The sequence below is a fragment of the Erinaceus europaeus genome, chromosome 16 (assembly GCF_950295315.1).
Source record: "Erinaceus europaeus chromosome 16, mEriEur2.1, whole genome shotgun sequence".
NCBI lineage: Eukaryota > Metazoa > Chordata > Mammalia > Eulipotyphla > Erinaceidae > Erinaceus > Erinaceus europaeus.
Genome location: NC_080177.1, coordinates 20,817,181 through 20,837,935, shown reverse-complemented (window position 1 = coordinate 20,837,935; position 20,755 = coordinate 20,817,181). Strand labels below are relative to the sequence as shown.

Sequence of the window (20,755 nt, the reverse complement as noted above, 5' to 3'; positions counted from 1 at the left end):
GATCCACCTCAGAAATGATACACATCACTTCTTTTTTTTTTATTCTCCCTTTTGTTGCCCTTGTTTTTCATTGTTGTAGTTATTGTTGTTGTTATTGATGTTGTCGTTGTTAGGACAGAGAGAAATGGGGAGAAGAGGGGAAGACAGAGAGGGAGAGAGATAGACACCTGCAGACACTCATGTGAGCATATTATTGTTATAGAGTTTTTTTAATATTTTATTTATTCCCTTTATGTTGCCCTTGTTTTTTTATTGTTGTTGTTATTGATGTCGTCGTTATTGGATAGGACAGAAATAAATGAGGGGAAGACAGAGAGGGGGAGAGAAAGACAGACACCTGCAGACCAGCTTCACCACCTGTGAAGCGACTCCCCTACAGTTGAGGAGCCGGGGGGCTCGAACCGGGATCCTTCACGGGTCCTGGCGCTTTGCGCCATGTGTGCTTAACCGGCTGCGCTACCGTCCGAGTCCTTTTCTTTCTTTTTTTTTTTTTAATTTGGGGGACAAGCCCCTAAAGCTGATCACAATGCAGGAGTCAGATTCACCCCCCCCCAAATGACCTCCGGCTAAGAACATTCCAGAGTCTGAGCGCCGGCAGAGGCCACCGATACACATCACTTCTGACACAATTCATTGACCAAAATGAGTTGCATGCTTCATCTCAGTAACACAGTAAGACAAGAAATGCAATTCTCCTCCCATGGTATGTTGATAGAAGAACACCAGTAGAGCTTATATTTATTGTAGATAACTCTTTACTGTTTCTCATTTATATTTTCTAAACATAACTACTTTTCAGTTGTGTCTATAGCTGTTAACTGTCTTTTAGAACATTATTAAAAGAAACTAAAATAAATAAATAAACCATGGGGAAAAAAAAGGAAATGCAATTCTGCCAAAAGTAAGAGCCAAAAATATAGGTCTAAGTAGTGACCAAAGGAAATATTAAGAAAGCTGATATCCTTTCCACTGGAAACTGTTGAAGAGCAATTTAGAACTTTGAAAATTGTTGTAGTTGCCCAATACTGAAACTCATTTGTGAAACTTAACTATTTTCTTTGCACAGGGCATGGTATGTGGTACCCCATAGCTCAGGGCCACTGAGCAACAAAGTCGCAGAAAGGAGACCTTCTAAGACTTAGCAGTTCTGAAGACTTGAACAGGAATATAGCAATATTTCTAGTCAGAAGTATCCTGCAGCAGGCTAAACAATACTTTTTGGGTAGAAAATATAAGTAGGGGTTCTGCTTTAGCACAGCAGGTTAAGTCAAAGGGGGCCAGGCAGTGGGTTAAACGCACATGGCACAAAGGGCAAGGACTGGAATAAACCCCTGGCTCCCCACCTGCAGGGGGTGTCACTTCACAAGCGGTGAAGCAGGTCTGCAGGTGTTTATCTTTCCCTCCCCCTCTGTCTTCCCCCTCCTCTTTCGATGTCTCTCTATCTTATCCAACAACAACAACAGCAGTAGCAGCAATAATAATAACAACAGCAATAAACAACAAGGGCAACACAAGGGAAAAAATAGCCTCCAGGAGCAGTGAATTCGTAGTGCAGGCACTGAGCCCCATAGATAACCTGGAGGCAAATATATATATGTAAAAATAGGAAGTGGTATCCAATCACAAATGTGTGGGTTTGCATTCTGAATTTGCAATCTTAATGTTTAGAGGAAAAAAAGAAGAAAAAAAAAAAAGAAGAAAAAAAAAAAAGAAGAAAAGAAAAAAAAAAAGCAAATGTAAATTAATTATTGAAGAACTACTTTTATGTTTTACCCTAAAAAAAAAAATCTCACATTAAGAAAAAAACGTACCAGAATCAGATCATCAATCTTTATTGTGTACTGGAAGAATCAGACATACACTGTTTGCCCTTCCTACTGCACTGAGGAAAGCATGGCGTACACTGTCCCAAGTGCAGGTCTACAAGTCTCCAAATTGGTGCTAGTTCACCTCACTCTCCACCGAAGGCCACAGACCCTCAATGCCCACTTGCACACTTTCCTACCCACCCGTCTGATCCCTGGATCTACTGCTATAGACCATGGTCCACGGAGGTTTTACCCTCTCTGTTTTTTAGGTCCCACCTATAAGTGAGATTGTCTGACATTCATTGCTTAGAATTCCAGAAGAGGGAGTAGAGTAGAGGCATTTGCAAAAGTAATGACTGAAACTTCTTTGGCCTGAAGAAAGCCATCCACGGATTTTAGAAGCTTAGCAAATTTCAAGCAATAGAACTACAAGTAAATGTTCATGTTGGCATGACTGGGTAAAAATTGTAGAACACCAGTCTCAAAAAGCTGTAAAAAAATGTTAGAGAAGATTGACAGTAGGAACCAGGCGGTGACACACCTGGTTGAGCGCATGTTACAATGTGCAAGGGTCTGGGTTCAAGCCCCTAGTCCCACCTGCAGGGCAAATGCTTTCAAGTGGTAAAGCAGTGCTGCGGGTACCTCTCTCTCTACCCCCCTCTCACCCCTTCTTTCTAGATTTCTGGCCATCTCTATCCAATAAATAAAGAAAGAAATAAAAAATATAAAGAAAAAAATTGACAGTAAATTTTCAAAGATGCAGTAATTAAACTGACAGTTGACTTCTAAAGGAATAAGCAGGGGGCAGGTGGTAGCGCAGCGGGGTTAAGCACACAAGGTGCAAAGCACAAGGACCCATGTAAGGATCTGGGTTCTAGCACCCGGTTCCCCACCTGCAGGGGAGTGGCTTCACAGGCGGTGAAGCAGGTCTCCCCCTCTGTCTTCCCCTCCTCTCTCCATCGCTGTCCTATCCAACAACGATGACATCAAGAACAACAATAATAACTACAACAATAAAACAAGGGCAACAAAAGGGAAAATAAATAAATATAAAAAATGGGCAGAGGAGATAGCATAATAGTTGTGCAAACTCTCATGCCTGAGGCGCTGAGGTCCCAGGTTCAAACCTGAGCAGTGCTCTGATTAAAACAAGACAAACAAAACCTAAAATTTGAACTTCATTAGTAGTTACTTACTAAAAATAGTCCTGCAAATGTTCTAGGTTTCCTGTTCTCTCTGCAGTAGTGTATTTTCATTTGTAACTATATTGATTACATCAAGCAAGCTAACTCAGTTCCTGGTGTTTTTATAATTATTTCATCATCAAAGAGTAATCAGTTGTCTACTGAAAAAAACATGCAAATAAATGCTCTTTGAAGCAAATAAAGAATAAATATTAAAATAGCTAGACTAGCAACTAAAAGAATAAAAATTCAAAGTACATAATTTCCAAATAAGAGGAAGAATAAAAATGAAGTTAAAAAATATTAAAACTTGGAGCCAGGTGGTGGCGCACCTGGTTAAGCACACACATTACAGTGCATAAGGACCCAGGTACAAACTCCTGGTCCCCACCTGCAGGCGGAAAGTTTCACAAGTGGTGAAGCAGAACTGCAGGTGTCTCTATCTCCCACTCCACTCTCAATTTCTGTTTGTGTCTATTCAATAATAAATAAAAATATTTTTAAATTTTAAGAAAGGAAAAGGGACAAATAGAAAACAGAAATTATCATGCTTGACTTAAATCTAAATATATTAGTGACTATATTAAATATAATTGTATTAAAGATTCCAAGTAACAGACCAAGATTATCACTATATGTGTGTATAAAATCTATCTTCTAAAATGCACAGATACAAAAAAACTAGATCTGAGGGGACCGGGCAGTGGCACATCTAGTACAAAGTGCAAGGGCCTGTGCAAGAATCCTGGTTAGAGCCCCTGGATCACCACCTGCAGGGGGGGGTCACTTAATAAGCGGTGAAGCAGGTCTGCAGGTGTCTTCTTTCTCCCTCTCTATCTTCCCTTCCTCTCTCAATTTCTCTCTGTTCTATCTAATAAAACAGAAAAATGAACTGATTAGATGAGAGTCATCCAGATCAAGGAAGGAAGACATCTGCTAAAAATCAGTGATGTAATCAACAGCTTTATAGAGATATCCAGAATGATGCTTAGCCAAGTGTCTGGCACTGTGACCCACATGAGGAATTACCATGACAGTGTAATGACAAGAAAAATAAAGGTCAATTTTATTCACTTAACTTAGATAGAAAAGTTAAAAATTAGGGTGAGGGTAGATAGCATAATGGTTATGCAAAGAGACTCTTACACCTCAGGCTCCCAAGTCTCAGGTTCAATCCCCCACACCACCAGAAATCAGAGTTGAACAGTGCTCTGGTATAAAAAATATATATATATATTCAAAAAGTTAAAAATTAGCAAAAGCAAGTTCAGCAGTGTATTAATAAATCATCTTGGATTTATCTATTCCAGGAATGCAGAGTTGTTATAAAATTAAAGTAATAGCTCTTGTATCTCATTTTGTTTACATACTAAAGGAGAAAAATCTTTCAATATCAGAAAGAACCAAAAAAAAAAAAAACCCACTTCTACCAACCAAGAAGAAAAGTGAATCCACAAGAAGTCTAAAGCCAGGATTCCATGCAAATGCACAATGTGTTACAGAGTGGTTTTGCAGAGCTGTGAGTGTGTCAGTAAGCTGTATTGGCATTATTGTTTTGTTGTTGTTGTTTGGTTTATTGTTTTTGCTTCCAGGGTTATCATGGAGCTTGGTGTTTGCATTACAAATCTGCTCTTGGTGGCCATCTTTTCCCCATTGTTGTTGCTGTTATTGTTGGATAGGACAAAGAGAAATTGAGAGAGGAGGGGAAGATAGAGGGGAAGAGAAAGGTAGACACCTGGTGGTCCGGGAGATGGGTCAGTGGATAAAGCATTGGACTCTCAAGCATGAGGTCCAGAGTTCAATCCCTGGAAGCACATGCACCAGAGTGATGTCTGGTTCTTTCTCTCTCTCCTCCTATCTTTCTCATAAAACAAACAAACAAACAAATAAATAAAATGTTTAAAAAGAAAGAAAAAAACCTGCAAACCTACTTCCCCACTTGGGAGGCAACATCCACTCTCCCTATCCCTGCCACCCTTACCCCACCCCCCACCCCACCTCCACCCCGGCCCACAGGTGGGGAGCCGGGGGCTCCAACCAGGATCCTTCTGTTTCATACTATATGCACTTAGCCCGGTGCACCACTGCCAAGCCACCAGTATTATTGTTTATACCATGGAAAAAATGAAGTTGGATCTTTGCCTCAAAGCATACTTCAAAACCAGTACAGGTGGACTAAATACCTAAGTGTGAAATGCAAAATGAAAACTATCAGAACATGTAAAGAATATCATTGCACCCTTGAAGATAATGATACATTTCTGAAACAAGATTCAAGAAGTATAAATCATAAAACAAATGTTGATAAATTTGACTACATTAATGTTGAAAATATTATCAAAGACAGTATATTTCCAAACTATCAAGTAGAATTTTACAACATTAAAAATAAGCATAATCTGGGAGTCACGCGGTAGCGCAGCAGGCTAAGCGCCGGTGGCACAAAGCTCAAGGACTGACTTAAGGAGCCAGTTCGAGCCCCCGGCTCCCCACCTACAGGGGAGTCACTTCACAGGCAGTGAAGCAGGTCTGCAGGTGTCTATCTTTCTCTCCCCCTCTCTGTCTTCCCCTCCTCTCTCCATTTCTCTCTGTCCTCTCCAACAACAACATCAATAACAACAAAAATAATAACTACAACAATAAATAAAACAAGGGCAACAAAAGAGAAAATAAATGAATATTAAAAAATAGACATAATCTGTAACTCTAAACGTCTTGACATACCAACAACTCTTAGAACTAAGTAAAGAAAATGTAAGCCTGAAGACAAATAGGAAAATATTAAACATATGGGTGAAAATTCCATGAAACAAATATATGAAGTGATGCTTAATTAACTTTATTAGTCAGACAAATGCAGATTCTGCTCACAAACTGATACAATACTCAACCATGAATTGAGCAAAAATTAAAAAAAGGAATTTTGAACTATTTTGAGCACTTAAACAATTTTGAACAGTAGAGAGCACTTAAGTCAACTTTCCAATAACTTAGCAACAAGTATATTGCAACTACAACCCTGAATTTCACCTGTAGGTATCGTAAAGAAACTCATGCATGTTTATCAGAAGTTTATAGCAGAACTAGAGACTGGGGAGATAATATAGGGGCTATGCAGAAGGACCATGTCTAAGGCACCAAAGATTCCATGATCAAACCCCAGTACCAGTAGAAACCAGGGTTTAGCAGTGCTGTGGTGTAAAAAGAAAGAAAGAAAGAAAGAAAGAAAGAAAGAAAGAAAGAAAGAAAGAAAGAAAGAAAGGGACTTCCGGAGGCAGGGCTATGGAGCAGCAGCAGCTGTGTTTCTCTCCTCTCCCGGGTCAACTAGGAATACCAAAGGTACCACCTGCGACCCAAACAAGACAGGACTAGAATGACTTCAGGAACCCACTAAATCACCGGTGAGTGCAAACATGTGTGGCTCGTGGACAGAGAGGAGCATAGGGAGAGATTAAGTGACTGGTAACAGTCTGGCAGTTTACCAGTTGAGACACCACGTCCAGTCTGTTTCACCAACAAGGGGATGGCTGAAGGGAGGAGAGAACTCACCTGAGACTCATCAAATGCAACTGTGAGTCTCCATTGCTACTGCCCTCAGAATCTGGAGCAGAATCTGGAGCGGAATCTGGAGCAGCGGTGGGGAGGCCCTGTGCTGACACCAGGGGACAGAAAACTAACAAGGAAACTCAGGAGAAGATCTATACCTCAGTGGCCTAGCGGTGGGGCTGTGAAAGTCTCTTTGCATAACCACTGGAAGCATTTCCCCTCAGATCAGGTACTAGACATGGCTGCCCACTATCACCATTACTATTCAACACAGTATTGGAAGTTCTTGCCATAGCAATCAGGCAAGAGCAAGGAATTAAAGGGATACAGACTGGAAGAGAAGAAGTCAAACTCTCCCTATTTGCAGATGATATGATAGTATACATAGAAAAACCTAAGGAATTCAGCAAGAAGCTTTTGGAAATCATCAGGCAATACAGTAAGGTGTCAAGCTACAAAATTAACATTCAAAAGTCAGTGGCATTCCTCTATGCAAACAATAAGTTAGAAGAAGTTGAAATCCAGAAATCAATTCCTTTTACTATAGCAACAGAAACAATGAAATATCAAGGAATAAACCTAACCAAAGAAGTGAAAGACTTGTATACTGAAAACTATGAGTCACAACTCAAGGAAACTGAAAAAGACACAAAGAAGTGGAAAGATATTCCATGTTCATGGGTTGGAAGAATTAACATCATCAGAATGAATATACTAAAAAAAAAAAAAAAAAAGAATGAATATACTACCCAGAGCCATATACAAATTGAATGCTATCCCCATCAAGATCCCAAGCACATTTTTTAGGAGAATAGAACAAATGCTACAAATGTTTATCTAGAACCTGAAAAGACCTAGAATTGCCAAGACAATCTTGAGAAGAAAGAACAGAACTGGAGGCATCACATTCCCAGATCTAGATCTCAAATTGTATTATATGGCCGTTGTCATCAAAACTGCATGGTACTGGAACATGAATAGACACACTGACCAGTGGAATAGAATTGAGAGCCCAGTGGAGTTCGGCAGTAGTGCAGTGAGTTAAGCGCAGGTGGCGCAAAGCCCAAAGACCGGCATAAGGATCTGAGTTAGAGCCCCCGGCTCCCCACCTGCAGGAGAGTTGCTTCACAAGTGGTGAAGCAGGTTTGTCGGTGTCTATCTTTCTCTCCCCCCCTCTGTCTTCCCCTCCTCTCTCCATTTCTCTCTATCCTATGCAACAACAACGACATCATCATAACTACAACAACAAAACAAGGGCAACAAAAGGGTATAAATAATAAATATTTTTTAAAAAGAATTGGAAGCCCAGAAGTAAGCCCCCACACCTATGGACATCTAATCTTTGACAAAGGTGCCCAGACTATTAAATGAGGAAAGAGAAGTCTCTTCAACAAATGGTGCTGGGAAATAATGGGTTGAAACATGCGGAAGAATGAAACTTCTTCTTCTAGCGTTTGCCCTTCTTCCGCAGCCAGTCAACAGCGTCAGGTTGAGCCTGATGTAGTTTCGAGACCTCCTTTGAATCTGGAGAGGTGGCAGTCATTGACGATGTGGGTCATAGTCTGTCTGTAGCTGCAGGGGCAGTTCGGGTCGTCTCTGGCTCCCCAGCGATGGAACATAATGGCGCACCGGCCATGGCCTGTTCGATAGCGATTGAGGAGGGCCCAATCATAACGTGCTAGGTCAAAGCCGGGTTGACGCTTGCAGGGGTCTGTAATGAGGTGTTTGTTCTTTACCTCAGCTGACTGTCAACTCTGTTTCCAAGAGTCTTGAACAGAGAAGATTAGTTTAGGCATAGGGGACCAGATTGGATGACAGAACGTCAAGCGTTGAACAGGGTGGGCGAAGATATCCACGTATATTGGCAGGTCCGGTCGAGCGTAGACGTGGGAAATGAACTTAGATGATGCCACATCCCGACGAATATCTGGCGGGGCGATGTTGCTAAGAACTGGCAGCCATGGAACCGGGGTGGAATGGATGGTTCCAGAAATTATCCTCATGGAGGAATATAATTTGGAATCGACCAAGTGGGCATGGGGGCTACGGAACCATACTGGGGCACAGTATTCTGCAGTGGAAGAGCATAATGCCAGAGATGATGATCGTAGTGTGGAAGCGCTCGCGCCCCATGAGGAGCTGGCCAGTCTTGCAATGATGTTATTCCTCGTGCCCACCTTTGCTGCAGTTTTTATGAGATGTTCGTGAAATGACAGGGTGCGATCGAGAGTAACTCCAAGATAGACTGGCTGGGCTTCATGCTGGATTCTCGTATCGTCAAGCTGCACATTAAGCTCACGTGAGGCCGAGGCATGGTGTAGATGGAAAACAGATGATACCATTTTTGCAGTGCTAGGGATTAGTCGCCATTTTTTTTACAGTAATCAGATATCAGAGACATGTCTTTCGTGAGTGTTTCCTCGAGGATGTCGAACTTGGATGCCTGAGTTGCACAGCAGATGTCATCGGCGTAGATGAACTTCCTTGAAGAAGTTTCTGGGAGGTCATTGATGTAAATATTAAATAGCGTAGGAGCCAGAACAGAGCCCTGGGGGAGGCCACTTGAGACAAGTCTCCATCTGCTAGACTTGTCACCCAGATGCACCCGGAATCTTCTGTTTTGGAGAAGAAACGATATAGTGTTGGCCACCCATGGAGCCAGGCATCTTGAGATCTTGACTAGGAGACCACAGTGCCAGACCATGTCATAGGCTGCTGTGAGATCAACAAAGATAGCACCCGTCTTTAAATTCTTCTAGAATCCATTTTCAATGTAAGTTGAGAGGGCCAGGACTTGTTCGCAGGTAGATCTTCCTGGGCGGAAACCAGCTTGGGCGGGTGATAGGAATTTCTCTGTAGGAGGAGAAATACGTGACAGAAGCAGCCTCTCAAGGAGTTTGTAACCCACGGAGAGGAGAGAAGTTGGTCTATAGCTGGCGGCCAGTGTTGGGTCTTTCTTGGTTTCAAAACTGCTATTATCTTTGCATGACGCCAAATTTTGGGCATAGATTCAGATTCCAAGATGTGGGACAGGAATGTAGTGAGCCACTTCTTTGCTGCGGGGCCCAAGTTAAGAATGAGTTCTGGGGTGATGTTATCATAGCCAGCAGCCATTCCCAGTTTAACCCTCTTCAAAGCGTCTTCCAGTTCAGACAGTGTAAAGGGAGAGAGTTTTGGAGATGGACAAGATAACCGGAAGTGGGATGACCACTCATGGGAAATTTCTCTTTTCCAGACTGGGTCGATCTTAGCACGTCCAACTTGAGTTAGGTGACTGGCCACTGAGTTTGGAGATACGGGAGGATGGGAGACGGGAGAGGGTTGGCTACCGGCACCCAGACTATGAAGAAGCTTCCAGGCCTTCCTACCTGAGTGGGTGAAGTTCAGACTTTCCGTGAGTTGTTGCCAGCGGGCTTTGTGTGCTGCATCCAGGGAGGCAATGAGATGGTCGGCCACATCTGGGCCACCCGACTCATGATACTGCTTTAGTAGTTGCTCGCATTCAGCATCAAGACAAGGCGTATAGTTAGCACGTCTCCCACGAGGAATGGCTTGGGAAGCTGCTTTGAAGATGGCTTGGTGGAAGGGCCTGTAGGAATCTTCAGAGGGGATAGAATTAATTGGAATTGCAGGAATAGATTTGTTGGTAAGATCACTGAACAGACGCCAGTTTGCTTTCCGAAAGAATGAAACTGATCCACTATATTTCACCAAACAGACCAAACAGAAAAGTAAATTCCAAGTGGATCAAGGACTTGGATATTAGACCAAAAACTATCAGATACTTAGAGGAAAATATTGGCAGAATTCTTTCCTGTTTAATTTTTAAAGACATCTTCAATGAAATGAATCTAATTACAATGAAGACTAAGGCAAGTATAAACCTATGGGACTACATCAAATTAAAAAGCTTCTGCACAGCAAAAGAAACCACTACCCAAACCAAGAGACCCCTCACAGAATGGGAGAAGATTTTTACATGCCATACATCAGACAAGAGGCTAATAACCAAAATATATAAAGAGCTTGTCAAACTCAACAATAAGAAAACAAATAACCCCAACCTGAAAATGGGAAGAGGACATGGACAGAATATTCACCACAGAAGAGATCCAAAAGGCTGAGAAACACATGAAAAAATGCTCCAAGTCTTTGATTGTCAGAGAAATGCAAATAAAGACAACAGTGAGATACCACTTCACTCCTGTGAGAATGTCATACATCAGAAAAGGTAACAGCAGCAAATGCTAGAGAGGGTGTGGGGTCAAAGGAACCCTCCTACACTGCTGGTGGGAATGTCAATTGGTCCAATCCCTGTGGAGAACAGTCTGGAGAACTCTCAGAAGGCTAGAAATGGACCTACTGTATGATCCTGCAATTCCTCTCCTGGGGATATATCCTAAGGAACCCAACACACCCATCCAAAAAGTTCTGTGTACACATATGTTCATAGCAGCACAATTTGTAATAGCCAAAACCTGGAAGCAACCCAGGTGTCCAACAACAAATGAGTGGCTGAGCAAGTTGTGATATATATACACAATGGAATACTACTCAGCTATTAAAAACAGTGACTTCACCATTTTCAGCCCATCTGGGATGGACCTTGAACAATTCATGTTAAGTGAAATAAGTCAGAAACAGAAGGATGAATATGGGATGATCTCACTCTCAGGCAGAAGTTGAAAAAGAAGATCCGAAGAGAAAACACAAGTAGAACCTAACTGGAATTGGTGTATTGCACCAAAGTAAAAGACTCTGGGGTGGGTGTAGGGGAGAACACAGATCCAAAAAGGATGACAGAGGACCTAGTGGGGTTGTATTGTTATATGGGAAACTGGGAAATGTTATGCATGTACAAACTATTGTATTTACTGTTGAATGTAAAACATTAATTCCCCAATAAATAAATTTTAAAAAGAAAGGAAGAAAAGAAAGTTTATAGCATAACTGTTCATAATAGCAGGAAACTGGGAAGTACCCAAATATTCAACAAAAATAAAATGAGGTGGGGGAGATAACATAACGTTATGCAAAGATTTTCTTGCCTGAGGCTCCAAAGTCCCAGGTCCAATCCCCTACACCACCATAAGCTACAGCTGAGTGTTGTTCTCGTAAAAAATTTTAAAATAAATAAAGTAAAATGGATAATGAGTAATGATTTACTAAAGATAATCTGTAAGAGCAGAAATGAATTAAGTTACACACATCAACCTGGATGAACTCAGTGACATAATTTTAAATGAAAGAAGTAAATCACAGTGATCTGAGAGGTGGCACAGTGGATAAGGCTTTGGACTCTCAAGCATGAGGTCCTGAGTTCTATCCCCGGCATCACATGTGCCAGAGTGATGTCTGTTTCTTTCTCTTCTCTTCCTATCTTTCTCATTAATAAATAAACAAAAATCTTAAAAAAAAAAAAAAAAAGCAAGTCACATAAAGAAATGTAACAATATTATTCCATTCGTATAAAATTTAAAACTAGAGAGAGCTAACTTAGTGTGCTAAGTGGTAAAAATATAAAGAAGGAACTGTTTAGCCAAAATATGGAATAGTACTTCTGGAGAGAGACACGGAGGCACAGAGTGGGCTGCAGGGCCATGTTAAGTGCCCCTTTCTCTCATGCACACAACCCAGATTTGAGCCTGGCTTTGGCCATTACTACACTGGAGGAATGATGCTAGTATCTTTCCCTCCATCTCTGTCTGAAAATACCCATTTTTTGAATGGCAGTACAAGTAGAGGTTCTTACATGGACATGGGCTCTAGAGAGAGAGAGAGAGAAGAGAGACACCACTTCACCAAAGCTTCCTCCAGTGTGTTAGTGCTCTCATGTGGCACTCGGGGGGCTCGAGCCTCAGCCACATGCAGGACAGAGCAGGCACCCTCCCAGATGAACTGTCTTACTCATCCCAGAAAATGAATGTCTGAATATAGAAGTTGAAACTTTCTACTTATGCACTCACCATTTTCCTTTTGTTTTATTTGATTTTATTTCTCTCTTCTTTTACTGTCAGGAAAGGCCACCTTCAGAGGACCAATTCAGTCCAGTATGATATCAGCCTGGTAGAGATGAGCAGTGGCAGTGCCCACCACAGTGAGTAGATCCAGAGTGGAAGCCCTTCATGATTCAGGCCAGAGGGTGGCTCAGTGGGTTGAGTGTGAAATGTACTCATGCAGCCCTGGATTCAATCCTTGCCATGGCACATACGAGGTGCGCATGCCTTTCCAATACAATCAGTCTTTAAAACCTTAAAAAATAAAGCCCTATATGAGAGTGTAATGATATGTGTATATTCAAATCTATCCTCAAAAAAGGTTAACCCTGGGAGTCGGGCGGTGGCGCAGTGGGTTAAGCGCATGTGGCGCAAAGCGCAGGGACCGGCGTAAGGATCCCGGTTCGAGCCCCCGGCTCCCCACCTGCAGGGAGTCACTTCACAGGCGGTGAAGCAGGTCTGCAGGTGTCTATCTTTCTCTCCCCCTCTCTGTCTTCCCCTCCTCTCTCCATTTCTCTCTGTCCTATCCAACAACGAATTGCGTCAACAAGGGCAATAATAATAATAACCACAACGAAGCTACAACAAGGGCAACAAAAGGGGGGAAAAATGGCCTCCAGGAGCAGTGGATTCATGGTGCAGGCACCGAGCCCAGCAATAACCCTGGAGGAGGAAAAGAAAAAAAAAATGGTGAAAGTGGGGGACACCAGAGAGGCGACTGAGTGGGCAGAGTGCATACCTTCCAAAAGGGGAGGACCTGGGTTTGATCTGTGACTCTGCAGAAGAGCATCAAGAACAGGGATGGGTGCTGGAGGAGTGCTTTTCTTTATCTCATACACATAAACAAACAAAAGAACTGGGCCAGGGTGGCTTAGTGGTGAAGTGTATGCGTGAGGCCCTGAGTTTGCTTCCTAGAACTGCATTAAAAAATGTTTAGATAGTAATTTTTTACTATGTATGTTACATAGTAAGAAGTCAAAATGAAAGAGATGTCATTATTAAATGATGCAATCATTTCATGCTGACTTTTGATAGGTTTCTTCATGGCACCTTGTGTGCCTCTAACATATCAGCTTTGGATTGAAAGTACATGCCATCCCTCATGCAGAATTGGCCTAGTTCAACACGTACCACCCTTTTAAAAAAAAATCATTATTTATTGGACAGAGACAGCCAGAAACTGAGAGGAGGAGAGGAACGAGAGAGAGAGAGAGAGAGAGAGAGAGAGAGAGAGAGACCTGCAGCACTGCTTCACCACTTGCAAAGCTTCCCCCCCTACAGGTGGAGACCAGGGACTAAAACCTGGGTCCTTGCGCAGCGTAACAGGTGTGATCAACCAGGGGAGCCACCATCCGGTTCCACAAGTGCCACTCTTCAGATGAAAGGAAAGCAGTATGATGACATAATCAAAAACATCAGCTGCCTAGCATTTTAAATGTGTTGTGCTAGGCACTGTGGTTAATTCTCAAGTTAATATGTTAATCTAGACAAGTCTTAATATCTGTTGTGAGACAGGTGGTTTTATTCTCACTCTGTAAGCAAACTGAGGCTTAGAGAAAGCAACATCATACATGTAGAAAGTGGCAGAGCAAGAATTTAAACCCAAGTGACTTAGTTCCCGATCTCTCTCTGTCCCCCTGCACCCCTTCTCAGAAGGGTGATGGCCTCAGAGCTCACTGGTTTTAGTGAGGATCCCTCCCTACAGGAAACAGCCCCACCCAATCACAGTTCTTGCAGCCTTTTTGATACTTGGGTATTCTTGCTGTCTGTTATTGCTGTTACAATGGCTCATTCTAGGAATCTCTTCCCCTTACCTGCTTCTTACCATTTAATATATTTTTATTTACTTACTTATATCATTTAATATCTTGAAAGATGAGCAGGTCTGTTAGAAGTTCTGGCGCCACAGCAAACAAGCAGAGAAACAGGGACGATGAGACCAGCCCTTCTTCCCAAGTGGCAATGCTGATCCTCCCATGCCTTCAAGAACACTATAGGGCAGAACCTGACTTGTGTAGATGCTCTGAGGTAGCACACTGCAACCCTTGCCACCACAGTCGGAGGGGACAGTTTTATATATGTGGACAGAGTAAGAGATGTGTGGGTGAGTGTGCATACAAAGAAAAATTTGAATGGTAAAAACATGAATTCTTATGTTCCATAGGTCATGGAGAACACTGAAGAAATAGCAAAGTGAAACAAATCATTGCTTCTTTCTTACAAAGGCATAAAGTGAAACACACTCTAAGGTAAAACAATCTATAAGGACACTTAACCTTTTTTCTCCCCCAATTAAGACTTCAGTTAGGAAGCAGAGTCTGTTCTGTTCCAAGATATGCTTCTGTAATGTGCACTAACTTGTATGCAACTGATTAACAGAAGAATGATAATACATGGAAGTGGTTCTGTTTTAGGCTCCATCAACTCTTGTTTATCTAGTAATGCTTTAATTTCCCCCTCACATTTAAAGCAGCGGGTTAAGCACACGTGGCGCAAAGCGCAAGGATGGCATAAGGATCCCGGGTCCAGCACCCCCGACTCCCCACCTGCAGGGGAGTCGCTTCACAGGCGGTGAAGCAGGTCTGCAGGTGTCTATCTTCCTCTCCCTTCTCTGTCTTCCCCTCCTCTCTCCATTTCTCTCTGTCCTATCCAACTATGATGACATCAATAACTACAACAATGAAAAACAGCAAGGGCAACAAAAGGGAATATAAATAAATATATTTTTTAAAATTTGTAAAAAGGAAGTTTGGTCAAATAAAAGGTTTTTGTTTGATTTTTTTTTCTTCTAGCACTATGAATATATCAAACCTTTTCACCTTCAAATTTTCTGATGAGAAATCTAGTGATCTTCTTAAAGATCCCTTTTTCCTTTTTACATTATAGGTCTATTTTTTTCTTTCTCTCTCTTCTTATTTTTTAACTAGAGCACTGCTCAGCTCTGGTTTATGGTGGGTGGTGCAGAGGATTCAGTCTGGGACCTCAAAGCCTCAGACTTGAGAGTCTGTTTGCATAATCATTATGCTATCTCCCCCATCACCACTCTTTTTTTAAAAAAAAAATTTATATTTATTTATTCCCTTTTGTTGTCTTTGTTTATTGTTATAGTTATTTTTTTTATTGATGTCGTTGTTGGATAGGACAGAGAGAAATGGAGAGAGATGGGGAAGACAGAGAAGGGGAGAGAAAGACAGACACCTGCAGATCTGCTTCACCGCCTGTGAAGCGACTCCCCTGCAGGTGGGGAGCCGGGGGCTTGAACCAGGATCCTTATGCCGGTCCTTGCCCTTTGCGCCACGTGCTTAACCTGTGCTACTGCCCGACTCCCTTTTGCTTGACTACCTCTAAACTCTAGATCATGGTGGTGCTAAGCATAACCATTATACTCTCTCTCCCCAGTCTGTTCCTTCTCATTGGCTCTCAAGATCCTTTCTCTCTTTTTATTAGTGACAATATTGATTTACAAAGTTAGGAGATAACACGGGTATGCGTCACTCTTCCCACCACCAGACCTCTGTGTCCTCACTTTCTCCGATGGAAAATAGTAGTAGTTGTCTTAAGGTCATAGATATGAGTTGACTATTATTTCTGTAACTTATCTGTTTATATTTATATATATTTGCCCATTTTTTCTATGGTCCTACTTTCCCTTCCTAAGTCACACCTACACCTGTTGCTATTTCTGAATGTCCTTCCTTTCCCCCTCTTTTCTCTCGGGGTCCTGATGGAATTGGGAGTTCAGAGCCCCCTGGCTATCTTCCCTTAGCATTTCTCCTCTAGGAGTATGGACCAAAATTCTTTATGGGATACAAAAGGTGGGAGTTCTGGCTTCTGTAATTGCTTCTCCTCTGAACATGAACATTGACTGGTTGATCCATACCCCCAGTCTGTTTCTATCTTGCCCAGTGGGGTAGGGCTCTGGAGAGATGAGGTGAGGTTCTCAGACTCATTGGTGAGGTCGTCTGCCCAAGGAAGTCAGGATGAAATCATGATAGCATCTGCAATTTGGTGGCTGAAATATAGTAAGATATGTCAGGACAAAATGTTTTAATAGATAGAAATTTAAAAAAAAAAGTAGGGATATAACAGATAAGACCAGGGATCTTAGGGTGGAAAGAAGCTAGGAAGTCTAGTTTAGGTTTGTCCTTAGGGGCCCATGACTTTCATAGTTTTTGCTTGAGTTTGATAACTGACATTGAGGTAGAATAAAAATATTGTCTAGGAAGATGGTGTCAAGAACTGAGATTAGGGAGCCAGGTGGTGGCGCAGCGGGTTAAGCACATGTGACTCCAAGCACAAGGGCCGGCATATGGATCCCGGTTCGAGCCCATGACTCCCCACCTGCAGAGGAGTCACTTCACAGGCGGTGAAGCAGGTCTGCAGGTGTTTGTCTTTCTCTCCCACACTCTGTCGTCCCCTCCTCTCTCCATTTCTGTCTGTCCTATCCAACAACAACAACAGCAATAACAATAACACTGATGATAAACAACAAGGGCAGCAAAAGGGGGGAAAGAGCTGAGAATAGAACTAGAAAGCTGGATTAGGGTAGAATATTTCCCAAACTTGAAAATCTGTAAGTAAAATTAACTGTTTACCCCATCAACCTGACACAGGGTCCATATATATTCATTTTTAGCACAGGAGTCCATGTAACCTCTGAGTCCCTGTCTATCTGAGGTCGCAGCCTGTGGTCACAGCTGGGAACATTCTAGGCTGCATTCATTTCAGGGCCACTCTTCCTCAAGTGACAGAGTAGGATAACCCACACTCTTTGGAGAGTAGGGCAGTCCCTACTGTTGTTACTTTATAGTGGAGGAAAAGTTTCTGGAGAGGCCCACAAGAGAGTTTATGATGATGTTGCTGATGAAAGTGACCAGTGATGATGGAGAGAGGAATCTATCTAGGCCCATCAAGATTCTTTCTCATTAGTTTTATTACATTACAGTCTTGGTGAATGTCTCTTGTGAGTTTATCCCATTTGGAGATCACTGAGAGTCTTAATATTCATTCTTTATTCATTCATGCCAAGTCAAGTTTGGCAAGGCTTTTCATCTTCCTTTCAGATTTTTAAAAAATATTTATTTATTCATTCCCTTTTGTTGCCCTTGTTGTTTTTATCACTGTAGTTATTATTGTTGTTATTGGTGTCGTCATTGTTGGATAGGACAGAGAGAAATGGAGAGAGGAGGGGAAAAGAGGGGGAGAGAAAGACAGACACCTGCAGACCTGCTTCTCTGCCTATGAAGCGACTCCCCTGCAGGTGGAGTCTCTAACAAGGATTCTTACGCCAGTCCTTGCACTTTGTGCCACCTGCGCTTAACTGGCTGCGTTACCGCCTGACTCCCAAGACTTTTTTAAAAAATTGTTACTGTGGTTATCACTGTAAGTAGGTAGAGCACTGGAACACCCTAGTCTACTATTTCGCTATTGTAATTGTTAAAAATATTTCTCTTTGGTTGGCCTTGTTCTATTGTTGTAGTTATTGTTATTGATGTCATCTTTGTTGGATAGGACAGAGAGAAATGGAGAGAGGAGGGGAAGACAGGGGGGAGAGACAGACACCTGCAGACCTGCGTCACCACCTGTGAAGCGACTTACTTGCAGGTGGGGAGCCGGCGGCTTGAACCGGGATCCTTACGCCGGTCCCTGCGCTTTGCGCCACGTGCGCTTAACCCGCTGCGCTACCGCCCGACTCCCACTGGTGTAATTCAGATTACTTATGTTTTACCCTTGTATATAGTTCTAGTTATCATGAGAAGGGCTTTACCAGTTTGCTAGATACATATATGGCAATTGAACTTTGGTCAGTCAAACCTACAGATATTCCATTTGTGGGCGGGGGGAGGGGTAAATAGCATAATGGTTATGTAAAGAGACTCTAGTGCCTGAGACTGCAAAATCCTAGGTTCAGTCCCCCACACCACCATAAGCCAGAGCTGAGCCGTGCTCTGGTTTTAAAAAAAAAGTCTATTTGCGATATTACTGTTAAGAAAATTATTGCAATTTTTACATTTGACCATTTGCATTTAAAATCGAGTTTATATCTTCTTCTAAATCCTTACATTTTCAGTCTTACCATTTTTTTCTTTTTTTGCCTCAGGGTTATTGCTGGTGTGTACACCACAAATCCACTACTCCTGGAGTCCATTTTCCCTTTTGTTGCCCTTGTTGTGGTTATTATTGTTGTTATTGATATCATCATTGTTGGATAGGAGAGATAGAAATGGAGAGAGGTGGGGACGACAGAGAGGGGAGAGATAGACACCTGCAGACCTGTTTCACCACTTGTGAAGTGACCCCTGCAGGTAGGTAGCCAGGGGCTCAAACCAGTATCCTTACATCCTTACCTTTGGTGCCATGTGCACTTCACCTGAGGCACTACTGCCCCCGCCCCCCCTTTTTTTTTTACCAGATCACTGCTCAACTCCGGTTTATAGGTAGTGCGGGGAATTGAACCTGGGACTTAGGAGCCTCAGGTACGAGAGTCTCTTTCATAACCATTATGCTATCTACCCCCACGTAGTCTTACCATTTTTGCTGGCTGTGGTTGGCTGTTACTAGTTGATACTTTTACCCAAAATTTATGAAATGAAGATACTGTATAAACTCAGTACTGGAAGACTAGAGCTTACCAGCTTCTGGTGGTTTTCTGCTTTATAGCACCGCATATTCTTGTAACCTGCCTCTGTGGTGCAAGACAGACATGAAATGTAGAAAATGACAGTAACATGTCCTGTAAGTATCTGACTGTTCTATGTATAGGGCCAGCGTTGTAACTTTCTGGCACATTTGTATAGAGTATAGGTGTTATGTTCACCTAGCCTGGATGCTATTACTGATGCTTATGTTTTAATTTAACAGACTCACCCATCTTTGAAAAATTGAAAAGCACGTCAAGCTATCTAAAATTTTCCATTTCCAATCAAGAGGATCTGAAGTCTCCTGTTTCCATAAAATTTAATGTATGGTGGTGCTAATCTGGGTTTGACTGTGTGGGCATAAAGTTACCTGGTATAAGATTTTTTTTCTTTAAAACATCTGCAGATAATTTCTAATGTTTACCTACATCACTTGGATGTTTGTTTTAGTGGTAAAACCTGCTACTTGACTTCTTAACTAATTGGAAAAACTAATTTGCCAGTGATCCAGGTATAAGCAATGTTGAGAAAATTATAGTTAAGTGCCCGACTCAGCCCCACTTTTTATTTGGAATAGGTGTGAATAGCCACTAATTATATCAGGACCTTAATCACAAGGTTGACCTCCCCCCTCTCTTAGATTGCTACTGGGTCTGTAAGGGTTTTAGCTGTACTTGGGTAAGGGGATGTAAATGTATTTGAAGCAGTTTACAAAGTAAACAACAGCTGCAGAAAGATTCTGCATTGGAAGTATACAAAGGAAATCAATGTTACGTGTAACGACCGCGTGACTTCAATCTGACAGCACTTGCGAAGGAAGTTCAGTGTGTTGGGACACTGAAGGTCCATCTGCGCTTGTGCTCAGGTGGATTTCACAAATGGCAGTGGCCGTCTTTTCTGGCAATTTAATTTAGCTGAAACCATAACCTTTTAATGCTTGTTTTCTCCTTAAGACATGCTTTTCTAGAACTGTGATGTTACCTCACTTTTTTAAGTCACCTCCTTTTAATTTTGGTTAAGTGACTACTCTGTTTCCATGCGACATCAAAGCCTCTGAGAGGCCGAGCTCTTGCTTTCACCCATGCCCCCCACCCCCTTTATTCTGCACCAAAGTTACAACTTTGCCACCAAATTCGTTGTTCAGAACAAGTCCCAAAGATTCAGCTATTAAAAGAAGTCTGTTGTTAACCTTCAGTATTGCATGAAATGGCCCTGTAGCTCTATCTTTTGTAAAGTGACAAACACTGAGTATTAACTTGAAAACAATCCATTCAATCTTCAAGCTCATTTACCCAGACTTTAAAATACTGGGTAAATTTTAAAAAAAACTTTAAAATTCCTCCATTTAACCAACTCTTACTAATATTAGGGTCAAAGAAAATTTAGATAATGTTTTTCTTACGTGTGCTATGTAAGCATATCAAAGGGTTTGAATTTCACTGAACAAAAGTAATGAAATACAAAACATTTTCTGAGTTTCCAAGGTGTGTTTTATTGGTATAAAATCAAGGTGAAATGATTCAATGGTCTGGTCTGTCAATTTACTAGGTAGAATTTGGCTTAAAAAAAAAAAAGGTTTTTCT

General features: G+C 41.9%; 1 protein-coding gene across 5 annotated transcripts in view; it reads left to right on the top strand.

Annotated features, from left to right (window-relative positions):
• Positions 1-20,650, top strand: part of NRG4 (neuregulin 4) — a 93,808-nt gene extending 73,158 nt beyond the window's left edge. For 4 of the 5 annotated variants that reach the window (XM_060174702.1, XM_060174704.1, XM_060174705.1 and 1 more), the window contains 3 exons: positions 12,556-12,635; positions 14,699-14,783; positions 19,396-20,650. In XM_060174702.1, coding sequence (XP_060030685.1) covers positions 12,556-12,635; positions 14,699-14,715 — 97 coding nt within the window. In that variant the 3' untranslated portion in view covers positions 14,716-14,783; positions 19,396-20,650. Of the gene's footprint in view, positions 1-12,555; positions 12,636-14,698; positions 14,784-18,946; positions 19,011-19,395 lie in introns of all 5 variants that reach the window. The other variant, XM_060174706.1, reaches the window with a different exon arrangement.
• Positions 20,651-20,755: the final 105 nt, after the last annotated feature.